Source organism: Mesoplodon densirostris, chromosome 20 (genome assembly GCF_025265405.1).
Source record: "Mesoplodon densirostris isolate mMesDen1 chromosome 20, mMesDen1 primary haplotype, whole genome shotgun sequence".
Lineage (NCBI taxonomy): Eukaryota > Metazoa > Chordata > Mammalia > Artiodactyla > Ziphiidae > Mesoplodon > Mesoplodon densirostris.
Window position 1 is genome coordinate 29887611 of NC_082680.1, and position 16067 is coordinate 29903677.

Here is a 16067-nt window from a genome sequence, read left to right on the forward strand (position 1 = left end):
TTAGGGGTCTCCCGTCCTTTCTGGAAACATTAAAATGTAGCCATATACATCTTTACTGCCTGTAGCTTCCACTCAAGGGGGACGTTAACATTCCACGCCATTCTGTGTGCTTAACCACTGGCTCGTTCATTCATTCGGCAAATATTTATTATATATAAGCCAGGATACAGGCACTGCGCCAGGCACTAAGCTTGGATACAGAGATAAGGAAGCTTTCTTGCCCTTAAAGAACTCATATCCTAGTGGAAAGACAAGTAAGTGAAGAGATCATTACAGAATAAGATTGGTAAGTGCTATGTTAGAGGAATAACAAGTGCTATGGGAGCAGTGGGAAGGAAGGTGATAACGTGTGTAGGATGAATGCATTTATCAACAATTACGAGTATGTACTAGGTATGTGCTAGGCATGTTGGGGGAACAGTGAAAATGAAACAATGAAATAAATTCCCTGTCTTCACGGAGTTTACATTCTAGTGAAGGAAACAGGCAATAACAAAAAAGTTGTAAGATCAGGATGCAGGATAGTGTTATGGAAGGGAGTATGAGTTGTGTCTGGAAGGATAAATGGGTGTTAGGAGAAGAGAGCGTTCTTCTTCCCACAAAAAAACGAAACGCTGAGGTGAAGGAGAGATGGCTGGAGGGGAGGGAAGTGGGAGGCGGGAATGGATGAGAAACGGCATGAAGTATTCTGAAAAGGGAGTTATGAGGTGTATGAGTAGGTGGATCACAGGTGTAATGGGAGGGGCAAGGTGCGTTTCCCCCCCGCCCCCCAAGACAAAGCTCAGAAGAGAATTCATTCATTGGTTGTCAGAACCGGAAGGGACATTGAAGAGGTAAAGAATGATCACACTCCCTTATTTTACAAACGAACAAAGCAAGACTCGGGGAGGGCGCAGTAACTTGTTCCAAGTCACCCGGCTAGTCGGGGACACGACCAGGTTTCCCCCAGTTTTCTGCACAATTCCGCGGAGGCCTCTGTGCGGGACTAGCCGGCCGGGGGAGGCCGCGCCGCGGGAAGGCAGCCCGGGTCAGGGATGCCGACACACACCGCCCCCTCCCGGGGCTTCTCCGCACGACCGCCCCGCGGGCCTCCTCCCAGCCGCGCCCCTTTCAGCCTCGCGCCGGGGCTCCCCGTGCGCCCGCCCGCACGCCGGGCGGACAGGGAGGGCGACGGCCGCCGGGCCCCCAGCCCACTCCACCTGTCGCCCTCCGCCGCCCAGGGTCTCCCTGGCGCCGTGACCCGCGCGCTCAGCCTTTCCCGCGGGGTCTCCAGGAGGGGGTCACGGGCCGCCGCGCCGGCCGAGCCCTGCGATTGGCGGAGAAGTAGCAGCGTCTCCAGCAACGCCCTTTAGCCGGCTCTCCCGGCGGCCGGGACCCTGAGGCCGGGCTCCCCGGCACCCCCGCCCACCCGCGGCCCCACCCTTCCTCTTTCGCCCGCCGCCTCCTCCTGCCGGGGTCCCGGTCGGGCCGGCGCGCGGCAGAGCACGAGCGGGCGCAGCCGGGGCGCCGCGCTCCGAGCTATGGGAGGCGCCCACTCTCAGAGCCCGAGGGGCCGGGAACCGGCCGCGGAGAGGCCCCCAAGACCCCGAGAGATCGCGTGAGTCCCAGAGCCCCCTGCCTCCCGCCCCCAGATCCCCGGGCCGCCGTTCGGGGCTTTGCATGCCGGCATGGGATGGGAGCGCACGGCTCCCGTCCCACCAGGGCTGGGAAGGTGGGGCTCCCGCTGGCGCCCGCGGGGCGCAAGGGCACAGGGGTGGGCCTGGTGGGACATCCCGCCCCGAGCCTCGCCCTGCAGTGCCCCGGGGGCGCTGGGCCACGACCCATGGCGACAGAATCGCGCCCAGGCGGGGCTGCTGTCCCGCGCCCCTTCGCGCTGCGCGGGTGGGACATGGGGACCCCGAGGTTTTCCAGACTCGTCCAAGCAGGAAGACGCACGTGTCCCTAAAGGGCTCAGAAACACTCCAGAGACAGATCTAGTTGCAGGGAGGAGTAGATATTAGAAGGGGACTCGAGTCTCCAAGATAACTCGGCTCGTGTTGGCCTTCAGGGTCCAGGAATTTGATGCAGTGCTCGCTGTTCGCAAAAACTCCCTCTCTTGTTTGCTCCGAGGGCTTCACGATGATCTCAGAGAAAGGGCTGTATTGTAGCAGCAGCAATTAGGCTTTTGTTCTGGGACAGCAACAATTGGGGACACCAAGTACTGAAATGCTCCGAAGGGACATTTTTAGAGAACGTGATTCAGAGCAAGTTGCACGGTTTGGAAGATGGCCTTGCTTCTTACCACAGAGAGGATGCGTCGATAACTATGTATTTATTTGAGAACCCAAACAATCTTTAAGCGTATAATTAAAAAGGTTTAAAGGGTGTGCGTGTCTTGGAGGTGAGGTAATGTCAAGGAATCCACACTCTATTTGAATTCAGCCAATGCCAAAGCTATTTAGTTTGAGAAAGATACACTTAGCCATCACATATAGGCAGCCTGGGCCATGGGAGGGCTTGTTTTGGATTATCTTTTCAAGGCAAAGTATCTTCTGGAATACCCAGATGATAGACGTGTTAGTTGTTCCTTCTGATGTTTACATATGATCAGTAATCTAAACTTAGTTCAGGCATCCTATTAATCATAAGAATAGCTGAGAATTATTGAGCACGTAAAATGTGCCAAACCCTGTTCTAAACACTCTGTGTGTTATTTAATCCCCAAGAAACTGGGTTAGTTTCTATTATTGCCCTCATTTTATTTTATTTATTTATTTATTTATGCGGTACGCGGGCCTCTTACTGTTGTGGCCTCTCCCGTTGCGGAGCACATTCTCCGGACGCGCAGGCTCAGCGGCCATGGCGCAGCCGCTCCGCAGCATGTGGGATCTTCCCGGACCAGGGCACGAACCCGTGTCCCCTGCATCGGCAGGCGCACTCTCAACCACTGCGCCACCAGGGAAGCCCTATTGCCCTCATTTTATTGGTGAGGAAACTGAAGTAAAAGAGATGTGACTTGTCCAAGGTCACAGAGCTAAAACGTAGTGGACCCTGCTTGTCTGACTCCAGAAATCCTGGTGTAGCCACTTCCCACAGGAGAGTTGGGACTGACTTAGGAAACAATTGTTATCTCAGCTGGCAGAACACACCCCCATTTTCCCCTTTAATTCCTCCCGAATAAGGGAGAAATCTGAATTAGCCATGCTTATTCCTAATGAACAAAAACTACCAACGTTGATTTAACTTTTTAAAAAGTTAGGAGGCAGTGTAACACTGAGATGAAGTTTCAAGTTTTGGAGGCAGATTGCCCTGGGTTGAATTCTAGGCTCTGCTGCTTAACAGCTAGAGCTCTTTTATCTCTTCCTTAACCTCTCCGGGTCTGTTTCCTTGTATGTAAAATGGGAATGAAGACAATGTCCACTTCACAGGCTGTTCTAAGGATGACATAAGATCATGTATATATGAATATATGTATATATGAGTAACAAGTTATAGTTTTATCTCTGAGCAGTAAGTTGTTTTAGCCAAGGATGACAGCTGGCTGCTTAATCTTTGTGAGCACGTGGCTGGTGTAGCTCAAAAGTAAATACTTAAATCATTCTCTGAAAGGATGCTGAAGCAATGAACTCAGGGCTTTCTGTGTAGGATTCAGTTGTCAGGGTGAGGAACTGATTCTTAATTGTCAAATTATCCCGTTCTTTGGCAGTCGGTAGAGGATCTCTATCTCTCCAGTGAGCTTCTGCATGTGCCTTATATATTTAGCTAAACTTGCCTAAAGATAAACATAAAAGCCATCCTTGGTCTAAACCTGGGATACCGCCCAGGGATGCCCTATCCTACTGGAGTGAGTACATTAAGAAGGACGTAAACGCACGTAGGCAGTGTTGGGAGTTTTGGCCGCATCAGAATGTGCAGGCTTAATGAGTCAGCCCTACAAACCACTTGGTGCAGACCAGCTGAAAGACGAGAAATATGAGCTTCGATGCCTGTGAGATATATACATGAAAAGCAAAAAGCATGCTTTTAACCCAAATCCTGGCTCATTCAGATGTATAGCCACAAGGGTCTCCACGGTCATTGTTAATGTCACCCGGCTGCAGATTTCCTGCCGGACACATGGCTGCCATGGATAACCCTGACCTCAAGGAAGTTCCCCCAACTCAGGCCATTGCATTTTCAAAATCTTTTGTTCCATTTTTAAAAAATAAAAATAAATACATTAAAACCTCACAAACATTGCATGAATACTGGCATTTGTCTTTTGAGGGAGAAAATTATGTTTCAGAATGTTCACAATTTATATTTCAGAATAACTTAATCAAGTATGAAAATTAACCAGACAAATCTGTCTTAACAGAGCTCTACTGCGAAATATAAACAGGTATGGATGTGCCTGAAGAGAAAGGTCTGATTTTAAGATAAAACACATTATTATTGAAAATTGTAGCTGTCTACCTTCCCCAAGCCAGAGGAAACAAATGAGCCAGGCTTGGTAAAAGCCAGGGGGAAATTTTACTTCATTTATACAAAGAGGCTGCTCACGTGGTGATTAAGAGCAGAAGTTGTGGAGTCAGGCTGACCTGGGCTGGAATTCCAACAAGATCGCTAGCTAGCTTAGCTCAGGAAGCTTTGGAAAATAATCACTTAACTCTTCAGTTGGGCAGTTATCTGCATCTTTAAAATGGCAATAATAATCATATCTACCTTATGAAATGGTGTGTATTATTAATGCAGGGCCTGGTACCTAAGATGTGCTTAATACCTGAGTTACCAGAATTCCCCTACATACAAACGAGTTCCGTTCTGAGAGTGCGTTTGTAAATCCAATTTGTTCGTTAAGTCCAACAAAGTTAGCCTAGGTACCCAGCTAACACAATTGGCTATGTAGTACTGTACTGGAATAGGTTTATAATAGTTTTCACACAAATAATACATAAAAAGCAAACACAAAAAATAAAGACAACATTTTTAATCTTACAGTACAGTACCTTGAAAAGTACAGTAGTACTTTTCAAGTACAACAGCTGGCATATAGGGGCACGTTCACATCTTTGAAAGTTCGCAACTTGAAAGTTCGTATGTTGGGGACTTACTGTATTATTAGTACATTCACATGTGTATGTACCTATACATCAGGTGCTACGCTAGATTCTGTGGGATGTGTATTTTTGAGGAAGGCTGGATCTCTTCTGAAGGGAGGGTTGACTTGTGTGCTAATTCAGCAAGGCCTCTTGGAGAAGCAAGACAATGGCTTTTTAGAGTTAACTTTTTCCTCAATTAATTTCCATTTTCCAGAAAGATGCACTATCCCAAGGATGGACCTGTGTTTGAGGATATGGTAGTTTGGTGAAATGTTTGTAAACAATGACTCCTTAATTGATTATTTTCGGCAATGGGGCCAAAGTGGGTTTTCTAAGAGCAGTAAATAATTTGCAGAGAGGTTTGAAGAATGACATAAATCAGAACCTATATTTCAGTAGGGAATATGGCATGTAACTAATTCATCTAGAGCTTGTTGAGTTTGTCCACCTGGGATGAACGATAATGCACTTGTTTTCAATTCTTTCAGTTAAATTTCTAGGCCAGTCTTTGTTTGCATTTAGAATGTATCCTAATGGAATAGGTCGGTGGCGAAGTCAGGAGGAGTTTCTGAGGTCTCGAGTGTTTTTGCCATGAGGTTTTCTGATTATATGAATTACATGTAGGTTCTACAATGTACTGGAGAACTGCAGGGTCAGTTGGGAACAATTGAGCCTCTTGATGGACAGACTTCTGACATGAAGAGGGAGGTGCTGGCTTTGAAGTTTTAGACACAGGAAAACAGGACTCAAAACAAGTAAACTTAGGAAGCAACGTTCTTGAAACCCACTGCTTTCAAATTCATATTGCTCACCACCTCCTCACCACACAATTTTTATTGTCATTAAAAACATTTAGGTCCCCAATTGCTGTAAAAAATTTTCTAGCATCCATTTAAAATGTTTTAGTGTACAGTTAAGAAAGAGACTTAGAGAAAGTTTGTGGAAAAGACCCAGAAAAACCAGCTATATGAAGAAACGTTAAAAGAAGTGTAGTATTTAGCTTGAAGGAGGGACTGGAGAGATGGTGGAAATATATAATTTTTAGGGGATGTTGGTGGCCTCTATCTCTGATGAAGCCAACCCAACAGGAAATGGTTTGAACTTCAGGACAAGGGAATTATTTGTGTGTGTATGTTGAGTTTAGATAGCACAACTTCTAGACTGTGAGGGTAGTTGATATACCAAAAAGAGGTAATAAGGGAAGAAAAATCCCTTTCTGCAAATCATTGAAAGGTAAGAGAGATAATCTTTCAAGGACTGAGACTCCAAGGGGGTTCGGGTCTAGTTTTGCTCCACAATTTCTGCTCTCTTTTAGCTTCAGTGGCGCCCCACCCCTACCTCTACCCTACGGCTTCTCCCAGCTGGTACAAGTTTCCATGTTAAAAATCAAGAAGAGAAAGGGTGGGGGGCACAGCTGCTGGTGTCCTGAGCTAGCGAAGTGGATTATTTAATATCTGAGTTGGCTGGTAGCCAGAGTGGGCTGCAGGGTGTGTGAATTTGTTAACCCAAGGTCAGGAGATGAACTGGTAGCACCCTGAATGGCCGTGGAATGTGGAGGTCCATCTTCTGAAGAAGCTCACTCTGGCTCCTATGCGATGCTTTTTTTTTTTGCAATTTTTTTTTATTGTGGTAAAATATACATAAGATAAAATTCACCATTTTTAAGTGTCCAATTAAGTCCATTTACAATGTTGTATAACCATCACAACTATCCATTTACACTTTTTCATCATCCCAAAGAGAAACTCTGCATCCATTAAAAAATCACTCCCCATACTTCCCTCCACCAGCCCCTGCTACCTCTAGTCTACTTTCTGTCTCTATCTGCCTATTCCTCACATAAGTGGAATCATATAATATTTGTCCTTTTGTGTGGCTTACTTAACTTAGAATCATGTCCTGAGGGTTCATTCATGTTGTAGCATGTGTCAGAGTTTCATTCCTTTGTTTTTGTTTTTTTAAATATGTATTTGCTTTTTTTAAAAAATTTTTATTTATTTATTTATTATTTTGGGCTGCACTGGGTCTTTGTTGCTGCGTGCGGGCTTTCTCTAGTTGTGGCGAGCGGGGGCTACCCTTCGATGCAGCGCGCGGGCTTCTCATGTTGCGGAGCATGGGTTCTAGGCGTACCGGCTTCAGTAGTTGTGGTTTACATGAGCTCAGTAGTTGTGGCGCACGGTCTTAGTTGCTCCGTGGCATGTGAGATCTCCCCGGACCAGGGCTCGAACCCGTGTCCCCTCCATCGGCAGGCAGATTCTTAACCACTGCGCCACCACGGAAGCCCCTCATTCCTTTTTATTGCTGAATAATATTCCCTTGTATGTGTAGACCACATTCTGTTTATTCATTCCTCTGTTGATAGACACTTGGGTTGCCTCCACCTTTTGGCAACTGTGTATGATGCCGGTATGAACATTGGTGTACAAGTATCTGATTGAGTCCCTGCTTTCAATTCTTTGCGGGTATTTGCCTAGGAATAGAATTGCTGGGTCATGTGGTAACTCTATGTTTAACTTTTTGAGGAACCAGCAAACTGTGTTCCACAGGACTTTATTCCATTGACCTATAGCTCTATCTTTATGCCAGTACCACACTGTTTTGATTACTGTAGCTTTGTAATAGGTTTTATTTTATTTTATTAATAAATTTATTTATTTGTTTTTATTTTTGGCTGTGTTGGGTCTTCGTGGCTGTGCACGGGCTTTCTCTAGTTGCAGCGAGCAGGGACTACTCTTCGTTGCGGTGCATGGGCTTCTCATTGCGGTGGCTTCTCTTGTTGCGGAGCACGGGCTCCAGGCATGTGGGCTTCAGTAGTTGTGGCACGCAGGCTCAGTCATTGTGGCACATGGGCTTAGTTGCTCTGCAGCATGGGGGATCTTCCCGGACCAGGGCTCGAACCTGTGTCCCTTGCATTGGCAGGCGGATTCTTAATCACTGCGCCACCAGGGAAGCCCCTATAGTAGGTTTTAAAATGAGGAAGTTTTAGTCCTTCAGCTTTGTTCTTTTTCAAAATTATTTTAGCTCTTTGGGGTTTCTTGATGTTTGTTTTTGGTTTTGTGTTTTAATCTCTCTCCTCTCTGTCTCTCTGGATTTTTCTTCTTGGCTGGTGGCAGTCAGCAGCCTTCATGAGAGAACGCTGGACTGCCTTCAGCTTGTGTGTCGCCCCAGAAATTCTCTTTCCCTGCCCTCCCCTCTACTCTGTCTCCAGCCAGACTTTTCACCCCAAGACATGAACCTGCTTGTGAGTCACACACTCGGGCACTGAGTATCCAAAGAGAACCCAGATGTGGGGAGGAGCCCGGGAGGGGTGGGCAGGAGACTGGAGTCACGGTGCAGGTCAGAGGTTCCAAGAGTTGAGCATCAGGGACCCGCCTGTTCCCAGGGGAGAAGCTGACCCTGGAAGGAGTCTTGAAGGATGAGTGAGTGGCCAGGCAAGGGGGGTCAGGGGAGGGCAGGCCAGGTGAGGAAAGCATGGCAGATCATGGCCCGATGTGTCAGGATCCATCCTGTCTGGGCAGTGGGGAGGGTTTGGGGTAGGGTGGGTGTGGAATGGACAGGGGATTGGGAAACAGTGAGTCTGGAGAGGTGAAGAAGAGCTGCATGCTGGGGGCTTTGTGGCTGGCTGGGAGTTTGGACTTAACTCCAGGAGCCATAGATGAGGGTTTGCCAAGCCCTGGACTGAACTGGGGAGAAGTATTCTCGCCGAGAGGCTCAACCACATGGTGAGGGTACCTGTGATTCTCCTCAGCACCTCATCACCCACCCAGGCATCACTCCAGGGCGCTAGATTTTCTTTTTTCAACCTCTTACTTCGTCTTCATTTTTGTATATTAGCAATTCAGTAACACAGATAAACGTTTTCTTCTTTTCATTTTTCTTGTTTTCCAAATTTTCTACAACAAACACATTTTCCTCTGATAGTTATAACGTACTTAAAAAAAAAAAAAGCCTGAAAATTTAGAAAACCCAGAAAACTGAAGAAAATAAACCACTCATAATCTCATCGCCTAGAGATGACTGTTAATATGTTGGTACATTTTATTACAGTCTCTTTTTTTTTTCCAGTAAATATAATTTTCAACAGTGGGGTTATACTGTATGTGTTTTGCATTCTGATTTTTTCACTTAACATTATAAACATTGCTCTGTATCCTTATACTGAATTTTATTTTATTTTATTTTATTTATTTATTTATTTTTTTTGCGGTATGCGGGCCTCTCACTGTTGTGGCCTCCCCCGTTGCGGAGCGCAGGCTCCGGACGCGCAGGCTCCGGACGCGCAGGCTCAACGGCCATGGCTCACGGGCCCAGCCGCTCTGCGGCATATGGGATCCTCCCAGACCGGGGCACGAACCCGTATCCCCTGCATCGGCAGGCGGACTCTCAACCACTTGCGCCACCAGGGAGGCCCTATACTGAATTTTAAAATGTCATTTTATTGCTTGCTGAACGGTACACTATGTGCATATATTATAATTAATTTAATTTTTTCCAAATGGTTGACATTTAGGTTGGTTGCCAGTTTTGATCATATAAGTAATACAGTTAATAAATATTCTTATAATTCTTTGTGCATCTCTGATTAATAATTAGGACACATTCCTTGAAGTTTAATTACAGGGTCAAAAATGCAAGTATTCGAAAAGTTATATTTTGTTATATATTACTATATATTGTCAGATTATTCCCCCAAAAGTCATCCCAAATTATACTCCCCCCCTTAGCAGTATAGCGTACTTTCCATATGCTCATAGCATCCTTCCCAAGCTAGGCACTATCATTTTCAATCTTTGCCAGTTTGGTAAGAGAAAAATGTGTAATCTTGGTTTGATTTTTTAAATTCTTCGTCCGTGAGAGTGAACTTTTCCCCCTATGTTTAGTAGCGATTTGTAATGTTGTAATTTCTTATGTATTTCTCTTTGCCAGTTTTGTACTGAGGTACTAATTTTTCTATACTTATTTGTGAGAATTCTTTATACAATGAAGCCAGCTACTTATTGAGCACTTACTACATGCTAGGCACATGTTAGTCTCTCACATTCATTAACTCATATGATTCTCAAAATAACCCTATAAGCTAGGTAGAGTTTTACATTTCTACTTTACACATGAAGAAACAGGTATAGAGAGGTTAATTAACTTGTCCCAGGTGTCACAGCTGGAGTGACAAAATTGAAATTTAGCTGGCCTCAATCCAGAGACCTACATGCCTAGCCATTGTCTTATACAAATCTGCTAACCCTTGTCCTCCATTTTTGTTTTGTTTTGTTTTGAAGGGGAGGTATTTTAAAAAATTAACCTCTTAATTTAGAACAGTTTCAGATTTACAGAAAATTTCAGCAGATGTACAGAGAGTCCTCATAGATTCCACAAGCAGTTTCCCTTATTATTAGCATCTTATATTAATATGGTACTTTTGCTACAGTTAATGAAACCATCATTGATATATTATTATTAACTAAGGTCCATACTTTTTTTATTTTATTTTTATTTTTTATTTTTTTTAACATCTTTATTGGAGTATAGTTGCTTTCCAATGGTGTGTTAGTTTCTGCTTTATAACAAAGTGAATCAGTTATACATATACATATGTTCCGGTACTTTGTTTAGATTTCCTTAGTTTTTACCTGATACCCTTTTTCTGTTCCAGAACATATTACATTTAGTAGTCATGTTACTTTTTAATATAAATCAACCTGTCACGTTTTCCTTTGGGGTTTCTTCCTCGGCCTTTCCCTGTCCCCAAATGAAATAACTCTTTTCTTCTATTTGTCTCATGATGTCCTTTTCTTTATAAGAAACCATTTACTCGATCTGAAATTTCTAGAATCACTAGTGTAAGATAAGACTCTAACTTTTTTTTTTAAGGCTCTAACTTTTTTTTTTCAAAATAGCTAACCAGTTATTCCAGTACTAGTATTATTAAATAATCCTTTTTCTTCCCACCGATTTGTAATACATTTTTTTTTTTTTTTGACTGTGACATGCAGCTTTTGGGATCTTAGTTCCCCGACCAGGGGTTGAACCCGGGCCCAGGGCACTGAAAGCACCGAGTCCTAACTACTGGACCTCCAGGGAATTCCCTGTAATACCATTTTTTAAAATTCAGTGCTATAACCTGTCTTTCCTTCTGTTTAACCCTTGATGGTTTTTCTCTTTCTGTTCTCACTCATTCAGCAAATATGAATTGACTGCTTTCTTATGTTCAGGCACTGTGAATATCCTTTATTATTTATGTGGGAATTTACACAGGCAGAGGAAAGCATTTCTAAATGTATAAAATCTGAATATTCATTGATAGTGTTGGGGGCAGGACATTTGCCAGGGAGTTGGATGAGGGGAGGTGACCTGTGAAAGGAGCTTGGGGAAAAAAAGGACATTCATAACTGAGCTTTCCTCATAGGTTTTACACCACCTTAGGCCACTCTGCCATCCATCTGAAGGTTTCATTTTAAACAATGTAGCTTCCTGTGCAGAAACAGCTGTGCCTTCAAGTGTTCTCAGGTCATCTGCATGCTTTGTCAGGCTCACATTTTTCATGTACAGTCTAGACTTTATTTTTTGCAGTAACATGATATAAAGTCCTACAGATTTATATAAGGAATGAAGGATTTATATAAGGATAAACCACCTCTGCTTCTGATCTTCCACCTCTTGTGCCTGTGGAGACGTGGGAACCTTGGAAAGTGCGAGAATCCCTCACTTTGACATTTCTTCATTCTCAGGATTCTTACCGTGCAGGACACTTTGGATATCGTTTTTTGTGGGGTTTTTTTGCCTGTACCTAGTACAGGTTCGCCTTAGCCAATCTTATGGTATGTCTGCTGTGAACGTTATGAATAACAGTTGTAGGCAAAAGAAATTATATTTGGCTTACTTACATTTAGGGGTATTCCGTAGCAACTTCAGAGTCATATCTATATTTTGGAGGCAGGATAGTTCTGTTTTTAATATAACCCATACATCTGTCTCGCACTGCATGTCCCCATAAAAGCCTGACAGCATAAGATATCATTGGTCAGGATGAGAGCTCCCAGGAATCTGGCAAAGACCCTTCACTTTAGAGCAATAGCTCCGAAAACTTCACTGGGTCAGAGATCCTGTGATAACATAAAACTTTTATAGACTTTTTCCAAATGAAAATACACATACACACAGTACAGAAAAGTTACGAGAGTCAGAGATCCTGAGACATAGGCATTAGCTCATTTAATCCTTTCATGGCCCCTATAAAGTAGGTGTTAATAGCTCCATTTTACAGATGAGTAAACTGAGGCCTGGAAAAGTTGAGAAACTAAGGCTGAAGAGCTAGTAAACGGTTGAGGAGGGATTCAAGTGAACCTGGCTGAGGAAAAGCAATTACTGGTCATTTCCAGAATGGGTCAGCCACAGAGCAACTTATTAACCAGCAGAGGCTTCTGTTTATCTGCTAGAAAATAAGTTTTTATGGCTCCCTCCCTACTGATAGCACAGTTTCAGGAAAGTAAATGTTTGAGAAGAGTAAATGGTTGAAAAACACAGCCCATTCTGTAGACAAATACCCGTACACTGTGTTGCCTTTACACAGAGCAGATAGAATGCCTCTCCCGGGTTTCTTTGCTGAATTATTTTCGTCTGTGAGTCTTGTTTTCCTAACAACTGCAAAATGTTATGTTTCCATGGCTACCTCAAAAGTGTTCTTAAATAGGGGTTTGAGAAAACAAAACTAGGAAGGCTTGGGCAAGACAAAACGGTAGGAAGGTGACATGTTTTACCTGCCAGGCATCACCTTCTCAGCATTTCTGTGAGTCCAGTGGTGTCTTGTCTCTGTCCCCTTCCCCAGTTGACTCCTTTGCCTTTTAAGACCTGTGATCCACTGGTTCCACCACGTGTGAAGCCATGGTTCCTGTGACGTGTCCAGTGGCCTGGAGTGATGGCGTCTGGGAACACAACTCAAGTTCTGAATAACATGGGCCACCATGTTGATACCCGAAGTGCGGGTTGGCAGGTTCCATTGAGGACAAGAGTAGAACTGAGAGATGTGCCCACGTTTCAGGAGCGGCTGTTGCCGGCGGGGAGGAGGAGACAGAGGTGTCTGCAGTGGACTTCTTTCACCTGTCGTCCACCTCCGTCCCGCTTCTGGCCGGGTAGAGGGTGCTGTTCTCCAGTCTTCCCACCAGGGGGCGCCAGCCACCATCTGCTTAGTTTCTGGCCTTGGTTGGCCTGGGGTGACCAGGACGGTCTTCAGCCCACTCCTTTGCTGGGTGGGAGAAAACGAGAGAGTCTTCGGATGCTAACTTACAGTGCACGTGGGAGGAAAGGAAACAGATTAGGGAGCGAGGGAGGTTGAGGCCGAGGGTTTTGGTATTTCCATTTCCTTCTGCTGGCTGGGATCCTGCGTCCCCCGGGTGTCTTGTTTCCCTTCACTCCTCCGAATCGTGTGGTTCAGGGCATATTTTTTGTGGCTTCTGAGGAGTTGGAAGTCTTCCCCGCTCCTTTGCCTTGTTCACTGGTGTTCGCAGGTTGAACTGCAGTATAAACACACAGGGCTGGACGCAGAGGGGGCTCACTGTGACCTTCTGACTGATAGAAATACAAAGCTGGAAGAAAGTCTCTTCAAAAACATTTGCGGGTTGAAGGTGTGACAGAAGTTTCTGGTGCCCCCTGGTGGCCGCTGTTCAATACTTCAGCCACAGAGAGAAAGGAGGAGCCCCGCATCCCCGCCCCCGCCGGCTGCTGTGGGGAGACCCGGCCGGGGTATCGCCGCTCGCGAGGAGTCTTCCGCAGGCACCAAGACCAGACAATTCTACTGCTTGACTGGCTCCTCCGACATCCCTTTTTCTCAGTTTCTTTTGCCCTAGGCCCGCACTTTTAAATTCCTCTTGTGTTTCTCATTCGGCAGTCTTTTCCCAGTTCAAGGCCTTTTTCTTTTAAGTAAAAGTTGTTTTCATGTCCCTGATAATAGTCTGTTTTGTTTGGTTGATTCCATACCCCTGTTTGAATGGTCAAGTGGGGCTGTGGAGGGTCTTGTGTTTGGGACTGAAAATGCTTGAAGGGTGTGTGTGTGTGTGTGTGTGTGTGTGTGATGTGTGTGAGGTGTGTGTGTGGAAGGTGTGTGTATGTATATGTGGGTGTGTAACGGTGTATGTGGTGTGTGTGTGTGATTATGTGTGGGAGATGTGTGTATGTGTACCTGTGTGTGTGTGTGACTGTGTATGCGTGTGTATGTGGGAGGTATGAGTGTATATATGTGGTGTGTACATGTGACTGTGTGGGGTTTGTGTGGGAGTGTATGTATATGTGATGTGTGGGTGTGACTGTGTGTGGGTGTATATGTGGTGTGTGAGTGTGTGTCTATGTGTGGGTGTGTATGTATATGTGGTGTGTGTGTGACTATGTGTGAGTGTGTCTGTATATGTGGTGTGTGGGTGTGTACGTATGTGTGGGGTGACTGTGTATATGTATATGTGGTGTGTGTGTGTGTCTGACTATGTGTGGGTGTGTATGTATATGCGGTGTGTGAGTGTGTGACTATGTGTGGGTGTGTATGTGTAGTGTGTGTGTGTGTGACTATGTGTGAGTGTGTCTGTATATGTGGTGTGTGTGTGACTGTGTGGGTGTGTATGTATATGTGGCGTGTGGGTGTGACTGTGTGTGTGTGCATGTATATGTGGTGTGTGAGTGTGTGTCTATGTGTGGGTGTGTATGTATATGTGGTGTGTGTGTGACTATGTGTGAGTGTGTCTATATGTGGTGTGTGGGTGTGTACGTATGTGTGGGGTGACTATGTGTATATGTATATGTGGTGTGTGTGTGTGTCTGACTATGTGGGTGTGTATGTATATGCGGTGTGTGAGTGTGTGACTATGTGTGGGTGTGTATGTGTAGTGTGTGTGTGTGTGTGACTATGTGTGAGTGTGTCTGTATATGTGGTGTGTGTGTGACTGGGTGTGTATGTATATGTGGCGTGTGGGTGTGACTGTGTGTGTGTGCATGTATATGTGGTGTGTGTGTGTGGTGTGTGAGTGTGAAGGAACCCCAGTGCTGCCAGCCCCAACTTGCCCACAAGTCCTTCGTCACAAAGCGGTGACATTTTGCACACAGAGACGTCAGGAGACTGGTTTCCCCGCTGGGCTGAAGAGCTGTCTTGTGTGTCTGGTACAGAGTGTGAATACTCTACTGAGAGCATCAAACCCCAGGTTCTCCACCTTCTTTACAAAGCACAGAGGGTTTTTGACGTTTCCTTGTTGATCAGTGTGAAACTATCTCCAAGGCAGCAGCGGCGTCCTCGCCATCTGGGTCATCTGGAAGGGAGCGGGGCCTGGGGCTCCCGTTTCTCATCGCCACCCTCGGGTCACCCCTCCTCTCTCCCTCTCCCCACACATCTTCCCTTGCACGTTTGAAAACCCTCTTTGGAAGCTGAATCACGTCGCTTCCTTTTTTGGTCATCCTGGAGCTTTCCTCCACTTGCATCACTCAGATGTGTGAAACAAATCAGTTCCTCGCGTTCTGTTTTGTATGTTCAGAGTTCAGAGACAATAAGCAGTGTCCTGGGCGTAGGGTGCCCCACTGAACCACTCCGTAGATGTTCTCGCACAAGTCAGTTTAATTAAGGGTAGGTGCTGAGATAAAACCATTCCGAATATCTTATTTGAGAAGAAAAATAAAATCAACATCTAAAGGGAGAAGAGAAAGAAAGATCCCAGCACAAGGACATGTTAATATCTCTGAGTTGGGGAATTTCTGTGCGTTTGGCCCTTGATGGTGCTGTCAGGGGAGAGAGTTCTGGGAACATCTGAGGCCACGTTTTCCCCGACAGATGTACCAGGAGCCCTGGAATGAGGCTGAGGAATGTTGCCACATAATCTGCACGTATCCATCCCGGCATCTGCCAGCCTGGGAAATGTGTCTGCCAGCTGTCACTGCTGGAGGCTTACCGGGTGTCTCAAATAGAGGGATTAGGGAACCAAAAGGCCAGTGACTAATGGAAATGCCCATCCTGGTGGCTGATCCCAGTGCAGGGTCACA

General features: G+C 45.5%; 1 protein-coding gene across 6 annotated transcripts in view; it reads left to right on the forward strand.

Moving 5' to 3' along the window:
* The first annotated feature begins 1295 nt into the window (after window positions 1-1295).
* TACC1 (transforming acidic coiled-coil containing protein 1) overlaps window positions 1296-16067 on the forward strand; it is a 94477-nt gene continuing 79705 nt past the window's right edge. The window contains exon 1 of one of the 6 annotated variants that reach the window (XM_060085695.1): window positions 1296-1597. In XM_060085695.1, the coding sequence (XP_059941678.1) occupies window positions 1521-1597 (77 nt within the window). In that variant the 5' untranslated portion in view covers window positions 1296-1520. The remainder of the gene's footprint in view (window positions 1598-16067) is intronic. The other 5 variants (XM_060085697.1, XM_060085699.1, XM_060085704.1 and 2 more) reach the window with 5 other exon arrangements.